Genomic DNA, 17,500 nt, shown 5'->3' with positions numbered 1-17,500 from the left:
CTCTCTCTCTCTCTCTCTCTCTCTCTCTCTCTCTCTCTCTCTCTCTCTCTTTCTCTCTCTCTCTCTCTCTCTCTCTCTCTCTCTCTCTCTCTCTCTCTCTCTCTTCTCTCTCTCTCTCTTTCTCTTGCTCTCTATCTTCTCTCTCTGTATATATCTCTTTCCATCTAGGGACCGTCAGGTCGTCAGGGATTGGCAGGTCTGGGTGGTGCCGATGGTCCTCCCGTGAGTCTTATCACCACTTCCTGTTAAAAACAATCAACTTCCTGTTAGGCACAGACTAGGTGTATCACATTAGTGGAAACTGTTCTCAGAGCAGGCGTGCCGGTTTTGACTAGCAGAAGTGATGTTTCGTAGCAGGCTAGGAGAACATATGCAGAAGGCTAGGGGAATTAGGTTAAGGTTAGGAAAAGGGTTCGGGTTAGGAGAAATAGGTTAAGGTTAGGAAAAGGGTTCGGGTTAGGAGAAATAGGTTAAGGTTAGGAAAAGGGTTAGGTTAGCTAAAATTGTCCCTGGCGCGAGTCGAAAATACAGTGTATGTATATAGTTTTACTATAGTTTTATCTATATATATATATGTGTATATGTATTACCAGTATAGTAGATATCATACAGTAAATAATGCCATATCATATAGTTGAAGTATAGTAGTACTACAGTAGTAGTTTTACTATAGTTTTAGTCTAGTAGTATGTTAATAATGCCATATCATATAGTTGAAGTAGTACTACAGTAGTAGTTTTACTATAGTTTTAGTCTAGTAGTATGTTAATAATGCCATATCATGTAGTTGAAGTAGTACTACAGTAGTAGTTTTACTATAGTTTTAGTCTAGTAGTATGTTAATAATGCCATATCATATAGTTGAAGTAGTACTACAGTAGTAGTTTTACTATAGTTTTAGTTTAGTAGTATGTTAATAATGCCATATCATATAGTTGAAGTATAGTAGTACTACAGTAGTAGTTTTACTATAGTTTTAGTTTAGTAGTATGTTAATAATGCCATATCATATAGTTGAAGTATAGTAGTACTACAGTAGTAGTTTTACTATAGTTTTAGTTTAGTAGTATGTTAATAATGCCATATCATATAGTTGAAGTATAGTAGTACTACAGTAGTAGTTTTACTATAGTTTTAGTCTAGTAGTATGTTAATAATGCCATATCATATCAGTTATCTGACCCCAATGTTTCTTCCAGGGTCACCCAGGGAAGGAGGGTCCTCCAGGACTTAAAGGAAGTGTCGTAAGTCTGATTTCATTTAGTAGATTCATACCTTACCATTCATACCTTACCATTCATACCTTACCATAGCACCTTACCATTCATACCTTACCATTATCACCTTACCATTCATACCTTACCATTCATACCTTACCATTATCACCTTACCATTCATAACTTACCATAGCACCTTACCATTCATACCTTACCATTCATACCTTACCATTCATACCTTACCATTCATACCTCACCATTCATACCTTACCATTCATACCTTACCATTATCACCTTACCATTCCCTACCTTACCATTGATACCTTACCATTCATAACTTAGCATTATCACCTTACCATTCATACATTACCATTCATACCTTACCATTCATACCTTACCATTAATACCTTACCATTCACACCTTACCATTCATACCTTACCATTCATACCTTACCGTTAATACCTTACCATTCATACCTTACCATTCATACCTTACCATTCATACCCTACCATTCACACCTCACCATTCATACCCTACCATTCACACCCTACCATTCACACCTCACCATTCATACCCTACCTGATCTCGATCACCAACTAACCACACTGTTTTTGTCTCGTTTTTTTTCTCGTAGGGTCACCCTGGTCCTCAGGGTTCTATTGGCTACCCTGGCTCACGAGGTGTCAAGGTAACGACCAACAAGGGTCACACCCGTTAAATTGATATTTACATGATTTCTGAATTGACTGATTGGTTAATTAATGAATGTATTGATTGATTGAATTCACAAGTAGTACACAAACACCCACCACAACAATGCAACAGCAGTAGTCAACTCTGCATTGGTAAATGATAATATTCTTGAATCATCGTATTCGTCTTCTGCCTCCTCCTACAGGGTGCCGAGGGTGTCAGAGGTCTGAAAGGCGGCGGCGGAGAAAAGGTAAACAACAACAACAACAACAACAATATGTCCGCCTCGTATTTTGTGTTAGTGGTTCTCAACCGCAGATCTAGGATCAGATTGCCCCGACATCATAATCTTAAACTTAACCATGAGAGGGATGAGCTAATAACTGACCCTGAGTCAGTGGTGAAAGGAGAAACTTTTCCTCCTGCTCCACTATCTACAATAGATGTAAATCATTCCATTTTGGTTCAGGCTTTTTCTTTAACAGGCAGGCAGATGTAGTGGAAAACCACTTAAATGCCTATTGGCTTGAAAGGCTTCAGCTCATTCATTTGAAGTCTTTGTGCTACATACCTAGAGTCAGATGAACTTGTAGATGCTGTTTTAATGTCTCTGCGGCTCTCTGTGTGACTGAAGTTAGAGGTCGTTTTTGCCAGCCAATGCTAACTAGCGTTAGCGTAACACCAAAGTTGAACAGGAAACAGTAGCAAATGTGATGTAAAAGTAGATTGATGGGCTGCCGTTGTTATCGCCGGCTGCTCTAAACTTATGAACGTTTTTCAGCTTGTTTATCTGCCTCATTGGTCGATTGAAGGGCTGATGAACCCAGCTCATTGGTCGATTGAAGGGCTGATGAACCCAGCTCATTGGTCGATTGAAGGGCTGATGAACCCAGCTCATTGGTCGATTGAAGGGCTGATGAACCCAGCTCATTGGTCGATTGAAGGGCTGATGAACCCAGCTCATTGGTCGATTGAAGGGCTGATGAACCCAGCTCATTGGTCGATTGAAGGGCTGATGAACCCAGCTCATTGGTCGATTTTCCTGTTGAGTCAGGAAAAAAGGGCTGATGAACCCAGCTATGTTCAGATGCGGGAGCAGAACGATAAGATTTCCTTTTAAAAAACGAAAAACTACCTTTCTATTTTGGGTCTGCTGTTTTCAACGTAATGCCAAAAAAAGGCGTATAACAAAGTTAGAAGTGAACAAATGCTTACGTACATGCTGTAGAAGGATATCTTCACTGCTTAGTTGCAGTAAGTGACGACTACAGTAGACCCTAGGTAAGATGGGAAGTGTGAAATGATAGAGCAGGGTTTTCCCAAACTCACCTCTTGAGACCCCTAACACATAGTCAACTAATCATCAAGCTTTGAATCAGCTGTGTAGTGTTAGGACACACAAAAAAAAACGTGCACCCCCTTGGGGTCTTGAAGACCAAGTCTGGGAAATCCTGTGACAAGAGCCTCTATGTCAACACTGGTAAACTGCATTCTGAGGTCTGACCACCAGATGGCAGTATATCTCTATATTCAGTGACTGCAATTTCATCATATTACCACTAGATGTCCACATCAATCATTCAAGTTTACTTTGGAAGCAATTTATGCCTTGCAGCTCATGTGAAATCAACACAGAAAAGATGTACAGTATATTTAAGACAGGTATTTATGTATGATGTGATACTTTATTTTAAATAATGTTTTTTTGTTTTACAATTTAAAGTGACTCAGAGGACCCTTTGAACTTATCTTGCCCGTTTAAAAATAAATATATATATATTGAAGATTTTCTTCTGTGTTTCAGGGAGAGGACGGTTTTCCAGGTTTCAAAGGAGACATGGGCATCAAGGGAGACAAGGGAGAGCTCGGTGTCCTGGGAGCCAGAGGTGAAGACGGACCTGAGGGACCCAAAGGTCGATCCGGCCCCAACGGCGAGGCAGGCCCCATCGGGTCGGCTGGAGAGAAGGTACTGATACCTCTATGTCACTATCGTCACTATCTTGGTGAGTTTTTACAGGCCAGTCTGCTATTGTAACCCTATTTGTTGTTGTTGTTGTTGTTGTTGTTGTTGTTTAGGGTAAACTTGGTGTCCCTGGGTTACCCGGCTACCCAGGAAGACAAGGACCTAAGGTATGTGATAACAGCACAAAGCTGACTATGGTATCTGTGTGTTCGTTTATCTCTCTGTGTGTTACTGACTCTACCAACAATCTCGCTCTATATGTGACTGAAATATATATAAAACACAGGTAAAATCACGTTTTTGACTGCACTGGGCCTTTATGATCAGTTGTATGTGTACATATCACAGCATGATGTTACAGTGGCATTACAGTGATATTACAGTGATATTACAGTGATGTTACAGTGATATTACAGTGATATTACAGTGATATTACAGTGATGTTATAGTGATGTTACAGTGATGTTACAGTGATGTTACAGTGGTGTTACAGTGGTGTTACAGTGATGTTACAGTGACGTTACAGTGATGTTACAGTGGTGTTACAGTGATATTACAGTGATGTTACAGTGATGTTACAGTGATGTTACAGTGATGTTACAGTGATATTACAGTGATGTTACAGTGATATTACAGTGATGTTACAGTGATATTACAGTGATGTTACAGTGATGTTACAGTGATGTTACAGTGATGTTACAGTGATGTTACAGTGGTGTTACAGTGATGTTACAGTGACGTTACAGTGATGTTACAGTGGTGTTACAGTGACGTTACAGTGATGTTACGGTGATATTACAGTGATGTTACAGTGACATTACAGTGATGTTACAGTGATATTACAGTGATATTACAGTGATGTTATAGTGATGTTACAGTGATGTTACAGTGATGTTACAGTGGTGTTACAGTGGTGTTACAGTGATGTTACAGTGACATTACAGTGCTCTCCTCCTCTCCTCTCCTCCTCTCCTCTACCCCTCTCATCCTCTCCTCTTCACTCCTAATTATTCAGTTTACCAGTAAAGAAAACAGTTAAGCCACAGAGATCCTTTTCACTGTCTCTCTCTCCACGTTCCACTGTTTTTGCTGCTGTCTGAAGGAATGGGTTTAGTCTACACATACACAGGCAGACAGATAGAGGTACACATTCTGTACGAGAGAGCATACACAGGCAGACAGATGGAGGTACACATTCTGTATGAGAGAGCATACACAGGCAGACAGATGCAGGTACACATTCTGTATGAGAGAGCATACACAGGCAGACAGATGGAGGTACACATTCTGTATGAGAGAGCATACACAGGCAGACAGATGGAGGTACACATTCTGTATGAGAGAGCATACACAGGCAGACAGATGGAGGTACACATTGGAGCACATAAACTCTAACGTTGTTTCTTACTTTGTCTGTATTGTCAATGCTTCTTGAAGGGAAGCTACGTTGGTAAGCTCCTCTGGATTCCTTCTTCGTCTCACCCCCCCCCCCCCTCTCCCCTGTAACTATTCCCCCACGGACGTTGCTGTAAATGACCATGTTGTCTCAGTCAACTTACGTGGGGATACGTTAACTTAGAGAACAAAGGGTTAAATAAATACAAATTAAATAATGATGCATCCAACATGGTGATATATGGTCAAATGATACATTGAGCCTTTAACTTCGCCATCTATTTGACTGGCATTACCATCAGTAGTTAAATGTAGGGTTAGATGACACAGACCCTAACCTTAACCACACTGTTAACCTTATGCCTAACCTTAACCACACTGTTAACCTTATGCCTAACCTTAACCACACTGTTAACCTTATGCCTAACCTTAACCACACTGTTAACCTTATGCCTAACCCTAACCACACTGTTAACCTTATGCCTAACCCTAACCTTAACCACACTGCTAACCTTATGCCTAACCCTAACCCTTAACCATACCTAACCTTAACCAACCTTAACCTTATGCCTAACCTAAACTTAACCACACTGTTAACCTTAACCTAACCTAACCTTAACCACACTGTTAACCTTATGCCTAACCCTAACCCTAACCACACTGCTAACCTTGTGCCTAACCCTAACCTTAACCACACTGTTAACCTTATGCCTAACCCTGTTAACCTTATTAACCAACACTGTTAACCTTATGCCTAACCCTAACCTTAACCACACTGTTAACCTTATGCCTAACCCTAACCTTAACCACACTGTTAACCTTATGCCTAACCCTAACCTTAACCACACTGCTAACCTTATGCCTAACCCTAACCTTAACCACACTGTTAACCTTATGCCTAACCCTAACCTTAACCACACTGTTAACCTTATGCCTAACCCTAACATTAACCACACTGCTAACCTTATGCCTAACCTTAACCACACTGTTAACCTTATGCCTAACCCTAACCTTAACCACACTGCTAACCTTATGCCTAACCCTAACCTTAACCACACTGCTAACCTTATGCCTAACCCTAACCTTAACCACACTGCTAACCTTATGCCTAACCCTAACCTTAACCACACTGTTAACCTTATGCCTAACCCTAACCCTAACCACACTGTTAACCTTATGCCTAACCCTAACCTTAATCACACTGCTAACCTTATACCTAACCCTAACCTTAACCACACTGTTAACCTTATGCCTAACCCTAACCCTAACCACACTGTTAACCTTATGCCTAACCCTAACCCTAACCACACTGTTAACCTTATGCCTAACCCTAACCTTAACCACACTGCTAGCCTTATACCTAACCCTAACCTTAACCACACTGCTCACCTTATGCCTAACCCTAACCTTAACCACACTGCTAACCTTATGCCTAACCCTAACCTTAACCACACTGTTAACCTTATGCCTAACCCTAACCTTAACCACACTGTTAACCTTATGCCTAACCTTAACCACACTGTTAACCTTATACCTAACCCTAACCTTAACCACACAGCTAACCTTATACCTAACCTTAACCTTAACCACACTGCTAACCTTATACCTAACCCTAACCTTAACCACACCGCTAACCTTATGCCTAACCTTAACCTTAACCACACTGCTAACCTTATGCCTAACCCTAACCTTAACCACACTGCTAACCTTATACCTAACCCTAACCTTAACCATACTGTTAACCTTATGCCTAACCCTAACCTTAACCACACTGCTAACTTTATACCTAACCCTAACCTTAACCACACTGCTAACCTTATACCTAACCCTAACCTTAACCACACTGCTAACCTTATACCTAACCCTAACCTGTAAGTAATGTTACTTACCCTACATTATTCATCTCATATGCATACGTATATACTGTACTCTACATCATCGACTGCATCCTTATGTAATACATGTATCACTAGCCACTTTAACTATGCCACTTTGTTTACTTTGTCTACAACCACACTGTACTCATCTCAATGTATATACTGTAACTCTATACTGCATCCTATGTAATACATGTATCACTAGCCACTTTAACTATGCCACTTTGTTTACTTTGTCTACCCTACTCATCCACATGTATATACCTGTAACCCTAACCTACCATCTAACCTTATGCTGCTCTGTACCATCACTCATTCATATATCCTTATTTAACCCTATTCTTTATCCACACTGTTAACACTGTGTATAAGACAGTAGTTTTGGAATTGTTAGTTAGATTACTTGTTGGTTATCACTGCATTGTCGGAACTAGAAGCACAAGCATTTCGCAACACTCGCATTAACATCTGCTAACCATGTGTATGTGACAAATAAAATTTGATTTGATTTTAAAATTTGATTTGATTTGAACCTTAACCACACTGCTAACCTTATACCTAACCCTAACCTTAACCACAATGCTAACCTTATACCTAACCCTAACCTTAACCACAATGCTAACCTTATACCTAACCCTAACCTTAACCACACTGCTAACCTTATACCTAACCCTAACCTTAACCACACTGCTAACCTTATACCTCACCCTAACCTTAACCACACTGCTAACCTTATGCCTAACCCTAACCTTAACCACACTGCTAACCTTATGCCTAACCTTAACCACACTGCTAAACTTATGCCTAACCTTAACCACACTGTTAACCTTATGCCTAACCTTAACCACACTGTTAACCTTATGCCTAACCCTAACCACACTGCTAGCCTTAAATTAAGACCACAACCTGCTTTTTTTTCATGCAAATGTTGATTTTGTGGTTGTGGTAACTAGTGACAACCCTTATGTCGTTTTTCTCTGGGTGATAACAAGCTAACATCTCATGTGTTGAGCCTTGAAGAGCAAAGCCCTTTTACCATGATTCCCATGTGTCCCTTTATGTTGTTCATCAATAATGACAAACCTCATGACATTGACAGCTTAGAAGGAAAGCTACTGAGGATGGTAGCTGACTCTATAGCCACTCCTATCTGTCAGATCTTTTATCTGAGTCTAGAGGAAAGTCTTTGTCCTCAGGCCTTGGTGGGAAGCCAAAGTCATTCCGCTACTCAAGAGTGGTAAAGCGGCCTTTACTGGTTCTAACAGAAGACCTATCAGCTTTCTGCCAGCTCTTAACAAAATTGTGTTTCATCAAATACAATGCTATTTCTCTGTGAACAAATTAACAACAGACATTCAGCATTCTTATAGAGAAGGGCACTCAATGTACTGCACTGAGACAAATGACTGATGATTTGTTGAAATAAATTGATAATAAGAATATTGTACAGCCTTTTGATATTACTGACCATAACCTGTTGTTGAAAAAACATATTTCTAACGGCTTTTCAACCTTCGGCCATATAGTGGATTCAGAGCCGTCTATCTAATAGAACTCAGAGGGTTTTCATGTAAAGTGTGATGTACCACAGGGCAGCTCTCTAGGCCCTCTACTCTTTTCTAATTTTACCAATGACCTGCCACTGGCATTAAACAAAGCATGTGTGTCCATGTATGCTGATGATTCAACCATATACGCATCAGCAACCACAGCTAATGAAGTCACTGAAACCCTTAACAAAGAGTTGGAGACAGTTTTGGCATGGGTGGCCAATAAACTGAACAGCTCTAAAAGTAAGAGCATTGTATTTGGTACAACATATTCCCTAAACTCTAGACCTCTGCTGAATCTGGTAATGAATGGTGTGGCTGTTGAACAAGTTGAAGAGACTAAATAACTTGTTTCCTTAGATTATAGACTGTCATTGTCAAAACATATAGATTCAATGTTTGTAAAGATGGGGAGAGGTCTGTCTGTAATAAAAAAACAAATGTTTTGACTCCACACTCCAAAAAGCAAGTCCTGCCTCTAGTTTTGTCTTACCTTGATTATTGTCCAGTCGTGTGGTCCAGTGCTGCAAGGAAAGACCTAGTTATTAAACTGCAGCTGACCCAGAACAGAGCGGCACGTCTTGAGCTTAATTGTAATCAGAGGGCTGATATCAATACTACGCAGGCCAGTGTCTCTTGACTAAGAGTTGAGGAGAGACTGACTACATCACTTCTTCTTTTTATAAGAAACATGAATGCGTTGAAAATCCTAAATGGTTTGCATAGTCAACTTACACACAGCTCTGACACACACACTTATCCCACCCGACATGCCACCAGGGGTCTTTTCACAGTCCCCAGGTCCAGAACACACTTATCCCACCCGACATGCCACCAGGGGTCTTTTCACAGTCCCCAGGTCCAGAACACACTTATCCCACCAGACGTGCCACCAGGGGTCTTTTCACAGTCCCCAGGTCCAGAACACACTTATCCCACCCGACATGCCACCAGGAGTCTTTTCACAGTCCCCAGGTCCAGAACACACTTATCCCACCCGACATGCCACCAGGGGTCTTTTCACAGTCCCCAGGTCCAGACCACACTTATCCCACCAGACGTGCCACCAGGGGTCTTTTCACAGTCCCCAGGTCCAGAACAAATGCAAGGAAACGTACAGTATTATACAGAACCAGGAGCCATCTCATATAACCCAAGGGAACAGCAAACCTGGTTTCAAACAACAGATAAAGTAATATCACGGAACAACGCCTCTCCCCCATGTGACCTACTGGTTGTGTGTATGTACTGACATGTGACCTACTGGTTGGTGTGTATGTACTGACATGTGACCTACTGGTTGGTGTGTATGTACTGACATGTGACCTACATGTGGTGTGTATGTACTGACATGTGACCTACTGGTTGTGGTGTGTATGTACTGACATGTGACCTACATGTGGTGTGTATGTACTGACATGTGACCTACTGGTTGGTGTGTATGTACTGACATGTGACCTACTGGTTGGTGTGTATGTACTGACATGTGACCTACTGGTTGTGGTGTGTATGTACTGACATGTGACCTACATGTGGTGTGTATGTACTGACATGTATGTGTAACACTACATGTTGATGTTTTATAATGTATGTCAAAAGTATTTTCTCTGTAATGTCTTCTTAGTTATTTGTAGGACCCCAGTAAGACTAGCTGTTACCATTTGCGTCGGCTAAATAGGATCCTAATAAATCAAATCAAATATTCTCTCTTGGGACTTGGATAGAAAGGGCAGAGGCTACAGGAGAGCCTCAGCTCTTCAACTCTCTGACAATCTCTCTGTCCGTTTCACAGGGCTCCAGTGGCTTCCCTGGATTCCCAGGCTCCAACGGAGAGAAAGGAGGAAGGGTGAGGCTCTTTAGATCACTACATTACTTAATACCTTCTTTTCAATTATTATTACCCCCCCCCACCCTTTCTTTCATGATTACAATCTTGTCTCATCACTACAACTCCCCAACGAGCTCGGGAGAGGCAAAGGTCAAGTCATGCGTCCCCCGAAACATGACCTGCCAAGCCGCGCTTCTTTAACACCCGCCGGCTAAACCTGGAAGCCAGGAAACACCATTCAACTGACAACCGAACCCGTTAGAGGGCGAAGAGCCAAGACCGCTGATTCACTCTGTGTCTTAGACCGCTGATTCACTCTGTGTCTTAGACCGCTGAGTCACTCTGTGTCTTAGACCGCTGAGTCACTCTGTGTCTTAGACCGCTGAGTCACTCTGTGTCTTAGACCGTTGAGTCACTCTGTGTCTTAGACCGCTGAGTCACTCTGTGTCTTAGATCGCTGAGTCACTCTGTGTCTTAGATCGCTGAGTCACTCTGTGTCTTAGACCGCTGAGTCACTCAGTGTCTTAGACCGCTGAGTCACTTCAGTCTTAGACTGCTGAGTCACTCAGTGTACTAGACCGCTGAGTCACTCAGTGTCTTAGACCACTGAGCCAAAGTAAAGTAAACTAGGACAGTAGAGACATTCATAATCTGAGTCACTCTGTCAAAACTCAGTGTCTTAGGGCTGAGATGGGGAAGTCTGAGGGGTGGAGGGTGAGTGTCTGGGAAAGGGGATAGGACAATAACTTCTGGAGGGTGAGACTGGGAAGAGGAGGGGTGGAGGGTGAGGCTGGGAAGGGGAGGGGTGGAGGGTGAGTCTGGGAAGGGGAGGGGTGGAGGGTGAGGCTGGGAAGGGTAGGGGTGGAGGGTGAGTCTGGGAAGGGGAGGGGTGTAGGGTGAGGCTGGGAAGGGGATGGGTGGGGCTGGGAAGGGAGGGGGATGGGTGGGCTGGGAAGGGGTTGGGTGGAGGGTGAGGCTGGGAAGGGGAGGGGTGGAGGGTGAGGTAGGAAAGGGGGGGTGGAGGGTGAGGCTGGGAAGGGGATGGGAAGAGGGTGAGGCTGGGAAGGGGATGGGTGGAGGGTGAGATGGTGAAGGGGTGGGGTGGAGGGTGAGGCTTGGAAGGGGATGGGTGGAGGGTGAGATGGGGAAGGGGAGGGGTGAAGGGTGAGATGGTGAGGTGGGGAACTGGAGGGGGATGGAGGAGAGAGAGGCATTGGAGGAAGTAAGAGAGGGAAAGAGAAATGCTGAAACAAGCTCCTTCCCTCTCAAACAGACAGTGAAGAGTGAAGAGTGGACATCCTAGCTTGTGTCCCAATTAGCACCCTATTCCCTATATAGGGCACTACATTTGAGTGTGCTATAGAATAGTAGTGTACTACACGGGGAATAGGGTGCCATTTGGGACACCGCGCCCTAGACACCTCAGGAGCCAATATCGTCAAGAGTTGACAGGCAGGTCAGGCTGTCAAGTGCCTCTGAGTAATGTGGGTATCTCCTTACAGCGTGCTCTGATTTGACTCTTTGTTTCTCTGAAAGGTGAAGCTCTGACTCGGACTCTAAAACCCACAGAGCAGCGGAGGAGCTGTAGAATGTTTCAAAGACTTTTCAGACTTTCTTGGAGATCTAAACTTCATCTGTGTGACTAGATGAATCTATACTTACTGTTTGCAAAAAAAGGTTTTCTGTCAATATATTTAACTATAGAATGATGCAGTTTTCTTTCTGTGTCAGTGTAACACTAGAATGTTTATGCTTTGAACCCTTGGTCTCATGAATAAATAAAATGCTTGTGTGGTTGTGTATTGCAGGGTATCGCTGGTAAATCCGGACCCAGGGGACAACGTGGCCCAACGGTAAGAACCTGGAAACTCATCAGTCGGTCCGCAGTCTATTCTCTCTCTCTAACACAACACCATCTCCGAGTTGCTAGATGATGATTGGTCTTCTCTGTGTTCCTGTAATCTAGGGTCCCCGTGGTGGAAGAGGTGCCAGGGGACCAACTGGAAAGCCAGGTGCTAAGGTCAGTTTATATCTGTCTCGAACTCAAGTATCATATTTTAATCATCCATTTTTTGTTTTAAACTGGCCTTAAAACCCACTTCTACAGACTGTCCTTCTCGTAGTCGTAGTCCCAATTGAAGTTGTATTTTAGAACCTAGCACAATACTGCTATGTTACCTGATTCTAAAGATATCTTTTTAAATTGTGTTTTTTTAGATAACTGTGTAATGAAAAGTACAAATTAAATGTACTATAATTTTGTTTGTTATTATGATCATTATGATTATTATTATTGCAATTGTTGTTATTATTATTGTTATTGTTACTATTGTTATTATTAGTATTATTATTACTATTGTTATTGTTATTATTATTGTTATTATTACTATTGTTATTGTTATTATTATTGTTATTATTATTATTGTTATTATTATTATTGTTGTTATTATTATTATTGTTGTTATTATTATTATTGTTATTATTATACATTTACATTACATTTAAGTCATTTAGCAGACGCTCTTATCCAGAGCGACTTACAAATTGGTGCATTCACCTTATGACATTCACCTTATGACACCTTATTATTGTTGTTATTGTTGTTATTATTATTATTGTTATTGTTATTATTAATGTTATTATTGTTATTATTATTATTGTTATTATTATTATTATTGTTGTTGTTATTGTTATTAGTATTATAATTGTTATTATTGTTATTATTATTATTATTGTTATTATTATTATTATTACTATTGTTATTATTATTATTATTATTGTTGTTGTTATTATTACTATTCTTGTTATTAGTATTATTGTTGTTATTATTATTGTTATTGTTGTTATTATTATTATTATTATTACTATTGTTGTTATTATTATTATTATTATTATTATTGCTGTTATTATTATTATTATTATTACTATTGTTGTTATTAGTATTATTGTTGTTATTATTATTATTATTGTTATTATTATTATAATCTCTTTAGTTTACACCCAGAATGTATTTTCCATATCACCTGTTGTCACTATACATAATACAGTACAATGTCAATGACTCTGACCTCTGACCTCTGACACTCTCTGTCTGTAGTGTGTTCATGACTAACCTTCACAGACTGTCTCTGTCTCTGACTGTCACTGTATCTGACTGTCTCTGTATCTGACTGTCTCTGTATCTGACTGTCTCTGTATCTGCTGCCTCCACAGGGAACATCAGGTAATGACGGGCCTCCAGGTGGACCAGGAGAGAGAGTGAGTTCTAGTCTGTGTTTTTTTCAGTCAATCCTTATAATAAAAGGGCATTGTCTTTGACCAACTTCCTTATGAGATACAAATAAATCACTGAGATGTTTTTGATTATTTTGTGAAAGAGCCCAATGGGGAGTCACATGTGATGAGGGTTGAGGTTTTCTAAAGTTCATATTTTCTTCTTTTATCTCAGGGACCCCAAGGACCCCAGGGGCCAGCTGGCTTCCCTGGACCTAAGGGCCCTAACGTAAGTACCCTTCCCAGGACCTAAGGGCCCTAATGTAAGTACCCTTCCCAAGACCTAAGTGCCCTAACATAAGTACCCTTCCCAGGACCTAAGGGCCCTAACGTAAGTACCCTTCCCAGGACCTAAGGGCCCTAACGTAAGTACCCTTCCCAGGACCTAAGGGCCCTAACGTAAGTACCCTTCCCAAGACCTAAGGGCCCTAACGTAAGTACCCTTCCCAAGACCTAAGTGCCCTAACATAAGTACCCTTCCCAGGACCTAAGGGCCCTAACGTAAGTACCCTTCCCAAGACCTAAGGGCCCTAACGTAAGTACCCTTCCCAAGACCTAAGTGCCCTAACGTGAGTACCCTTCCCAAGACCTAAGTGCCCTAACGTGAGTACCCTTCCCAAGACCTAAGGGCCCTAATGTAAGTACCCTTCCCAAGACCTAAGGGCCCTAACGTGAGTACCCTTCCCAAGACCTAAGGGCCCTAACGTAAGTACCCTTCCCAAGACCTAAGTGCCCTAACGTGAGTACCCTTCCCAAGACCTAAGTGCCCTAACGTGAGTACCCTTCCCAAGACCTAAGTGCCCTAACGTGAGTACCCTTCCCAAGACCTAAGTGCCCTAACGTGAGTACCCTTCCCAAGACCTAAGGGCCCTAATGTAAGTACCCTTCCCAAGACCTAAGGGCCCTAACGTGAGTACCCTTCCCAAGACCTAAGGGCCCTAACGTGAGTACCCTTCCCAGGACCTAAGTTCCCTAACGTAAGTTACCCTTCCCAGGACCTAAGGACCTTAACATTAGTACCCTCCCCTCTACTTTAAAATTGTTGATGGTACAAAGTAAAATAGTTCATGGTTATCGTCTACTTCAACCATGTGGTCCGTACTAATTGAACCTGTCCATCTCATCTCCCTCAGGGGCCCCCTGGTAAAGACGGACTGCCTGGTCACCCTGGACAGAGAGGAGAGACAGGTTTCCAGGGAAAGACTGGCCCACCTGGGCCTGGAGGTGTTGTAGGACCTCAGGTAAGGTTCAAACATGGCCGCTAATAAGCATAAACATGAAACGGGGATCTTCTGTAGCATTTGGTAGAGAATGTTGCTTGCAATGCCAAGATAGTGGGTTCGATTCCTGGGACCACCCAAACGTACAAAATATATGAACACATAAGTCGCTTTGAATAAAAGCTTTTGGTAAATTATAAAAATATATATCTTTGAATCATTGTTCGGCAATATATATATATTTTTTTATTTATCTGTTATTTTACCAGGTAAGTTGACTGAGAACACGTTCTCATTTACAGCAACGACCTGGGGAATAGTTACAGGGGAGAGGAGGGGGATTAATGAGCCAATTGTAAACTGGGGGATTATTTGAAACATTTTCTGTGCTAGATTTAAAGGATACGGTGTGATTTATGAATGTTGATTTATTTTCTAAATCTAGGAACAACATTAGCCTTGAAACATTTAATAATGACACTATAAAACAAAACAAAAATACGTTTAGAGATTTATATGGCATATTAGAATTAAACTATCAAGGCCTTTAAACACTTGTTGGACAATGATTGTAAAAATGAAATGCGTTTTATGGTGTCTGACATAAATCCAGTTAGATGAATTTTACGATTCCTTTACATACTTCGAGATTGTCCCGGCTTTCAACAATCCCTGCGGGTTTGAAGAAAACCGCTGGTGTTTTGTCTGTCTGTTAGGGACCAACGGGAGAGACCGGCGGCATCGGAGAGAGAGGACACCCTGGTTCCCCTGGACCCCCCGGAGAGCAAGGTTTACCTGGATCTGCTGGGAAAGAAGGAGGAAAGGTAAACAAACTCCCCTATGACTCGACAATGGTTTCACCCGGCCAAAGCACAAGACCAGGGCAAGAACATACCATTCGTAGTAAATGGGCTTTGTCTGTCTATTCAAATGCCAGAACAAGAACAATCAACAACGTTTACTGTCGTCATGGAAACCTAATAGCACTTACAGGTATCTGACAGATGACCCCAATTGACTAAATATTGAGAATCCATCTTTTTTTGAGAGAAAAAAAGCAACAGGTTATTTTCCAAGAACCTCTTTTCAAATGACTTCTAAAAGAGGAGAGGGAGAGAGAGAGGAAGGGAGAGAGAGAGAAGAGAGAGAAGAGAGAGAAGAGAGAGAGAGGGAGAGAGAGAGGGAGGGAGAGAGAGAGAGATGAAGATTGCATGATTGCTGCAGCACTCAGTACAGTAAACCTAACCTCTATGATTTAAGCTGAAAGCAAACAAAGAAAGGAACAGTAAAGTAGCGTCCTCTTAACTTGATTATCTTGGCTCAGGATTATCTTGGCCCGGGAATATAACAGAGAGAGAGAGACTGGAGTGGTTTGGTGAAGTGAGAGAGGTAGAAAAGGGGTGCCACTCCGAATAACAGTCACTGGTCTATTATTCTGTACTGGAATTTCATTTCCATTTGAGTCATTTAGCAGACTCTCTGATCCAGAGAGACTTACAGTAGTGAGTCATTTAGCAGACTCTCTGATCCAGAGAGACTTACAGTAGTGAGTCATTTAACAGACTCACTGATCCAGAGACTTACAGTAGTGAGTCATTTAACAGACTCACTGATCCAGAGACTTACAGTAGTGAGTCATTTAACAGACTCACTGATCCAGAGACACTACAGTAGTGAGTCATTTAACAGACTCTCTTATCCAGAGTCACTACAGTAGTGAGTCATTTAGCAGACTCTCTAATCCAGAGCCACTACAGTAGTGAGTCATTTAACAGACTCTCTGATCCAGAGACACTACAGTAGTGAGTCATTTAACAGACTCTCTTATCCATAGTCACTACAGTAGTGAGTCATTTAACAGACTCTCTTATCCATAGTCACTACAGTAGGGAGTCATTTAACAGACTCTCTAATCCAGAGAGACTTACAGTAGTGAGTCATTTAACAGACTCACTGATCCAGAGACTTACAGTAGTGAGTCATTTAACAGACTCACTGATCCAGAGACTTACAGTAGTGAGTCATTTAACAGACTCACTGATCCAGAGACTTACAGTAGTGAGTCATTTAACAGACTCACTGATCCAGAGACACTACAGTAGTGAGTCATTTAACAGACTCACTGATCCAGAGACTTACAGTAGTGAGTCATTTAACAGACTCACTGATCCAGAGACTTACAGTAGTGAGTCATTTAACAGACTCACTGATCCAGAGACTTACAGTAGTGAGTCATTTAACAGACTCTCTGATCCAGAGACACTACAGTAGTGAGTCATTTAACAGACTCTCTTATCCAGAGCCACTACCGTAGTGAGTCATTTAGCAGACTCTCTTATCCAGAGCCACTACAGTAGTGAGTCATTTAACAGACTCTCTTATCCATAGTCACTACAGTAGTGAGTCATTTAGCAGACTCTCTGATCCAGAGAGACTTACAGTAGTGAGTCATTTAACAGACTCTCTTATCCATAGTCACTACA

General features: G+C 41.6%; 1 protein-coding gene across 1 annotated transcript in view; it reads left to right on the top strand.

Moving 5' to 3' along the window:
• LOC118377354 (collagen alpha-1(XI) chain-like) overlaps nucleotides 1-17,500 on the top strand; it is a 233,450-nt gene that overhangs the window by 155,104 nt on the left and 60,846 nt on the right. The window contains 13 exon segments of the mRNA XM_052463126.1: nucleotides 169-222; nucleotides 1,200-1,244; nucleotides 1,853-1,906; nucleotides 2,117-2,161; nucleotides 3,716-3,877; nucleotides 3,988-4,041; nucleotides 10,489-10,542; nucleotides 12,333-12,377; nucleotides 12,491-12,544; nucleotides 13,738-13,782; nucleotides 13,973-14,026; nucleotides 14,931-15,038; nucleotides 15,734-15,841. Coding sequence (XP_052319086.1) covers nucleotides 169-222; nucleotides 1,200-1,244; nucleotides 1,853-1,906; nucleotides 2,117-2,161; nucleotides 3,716-3,877; nucleotides 3,988-4,041; nucleotides 10,489-10,542; nucleotides 12,333-12,377; nucleotides 12,491-12,544; nucleotides 13,738-13,782; nucleotides 13,973-14,026; nucleotides 14,931-15,038; nucleotides 15,734-15,841 — 882 coding nt within the window.

The sequence above is a fragment of the Oncorhynchus keta genome, chromosome 15 (genome assembly GCF_023373465.1).
Source record: "Oncorhynchus keta strain PuntledgeMale-10-30-2019 chromosome 15, Oket_V2, whole genome shotgun sequence".
Lineage (NCBI taxonomy): Eukaryota > Metazoa > Chordata > Actinopteri > Salmoniformes > Salmonidae > Oncorhynchus > Oncorhynchus keta.
The sequence above is the reverse complement of the archived record's forward strand: the minus strand, read 5'-3'. Positions and strand labels throughout refer to the sequence as shown.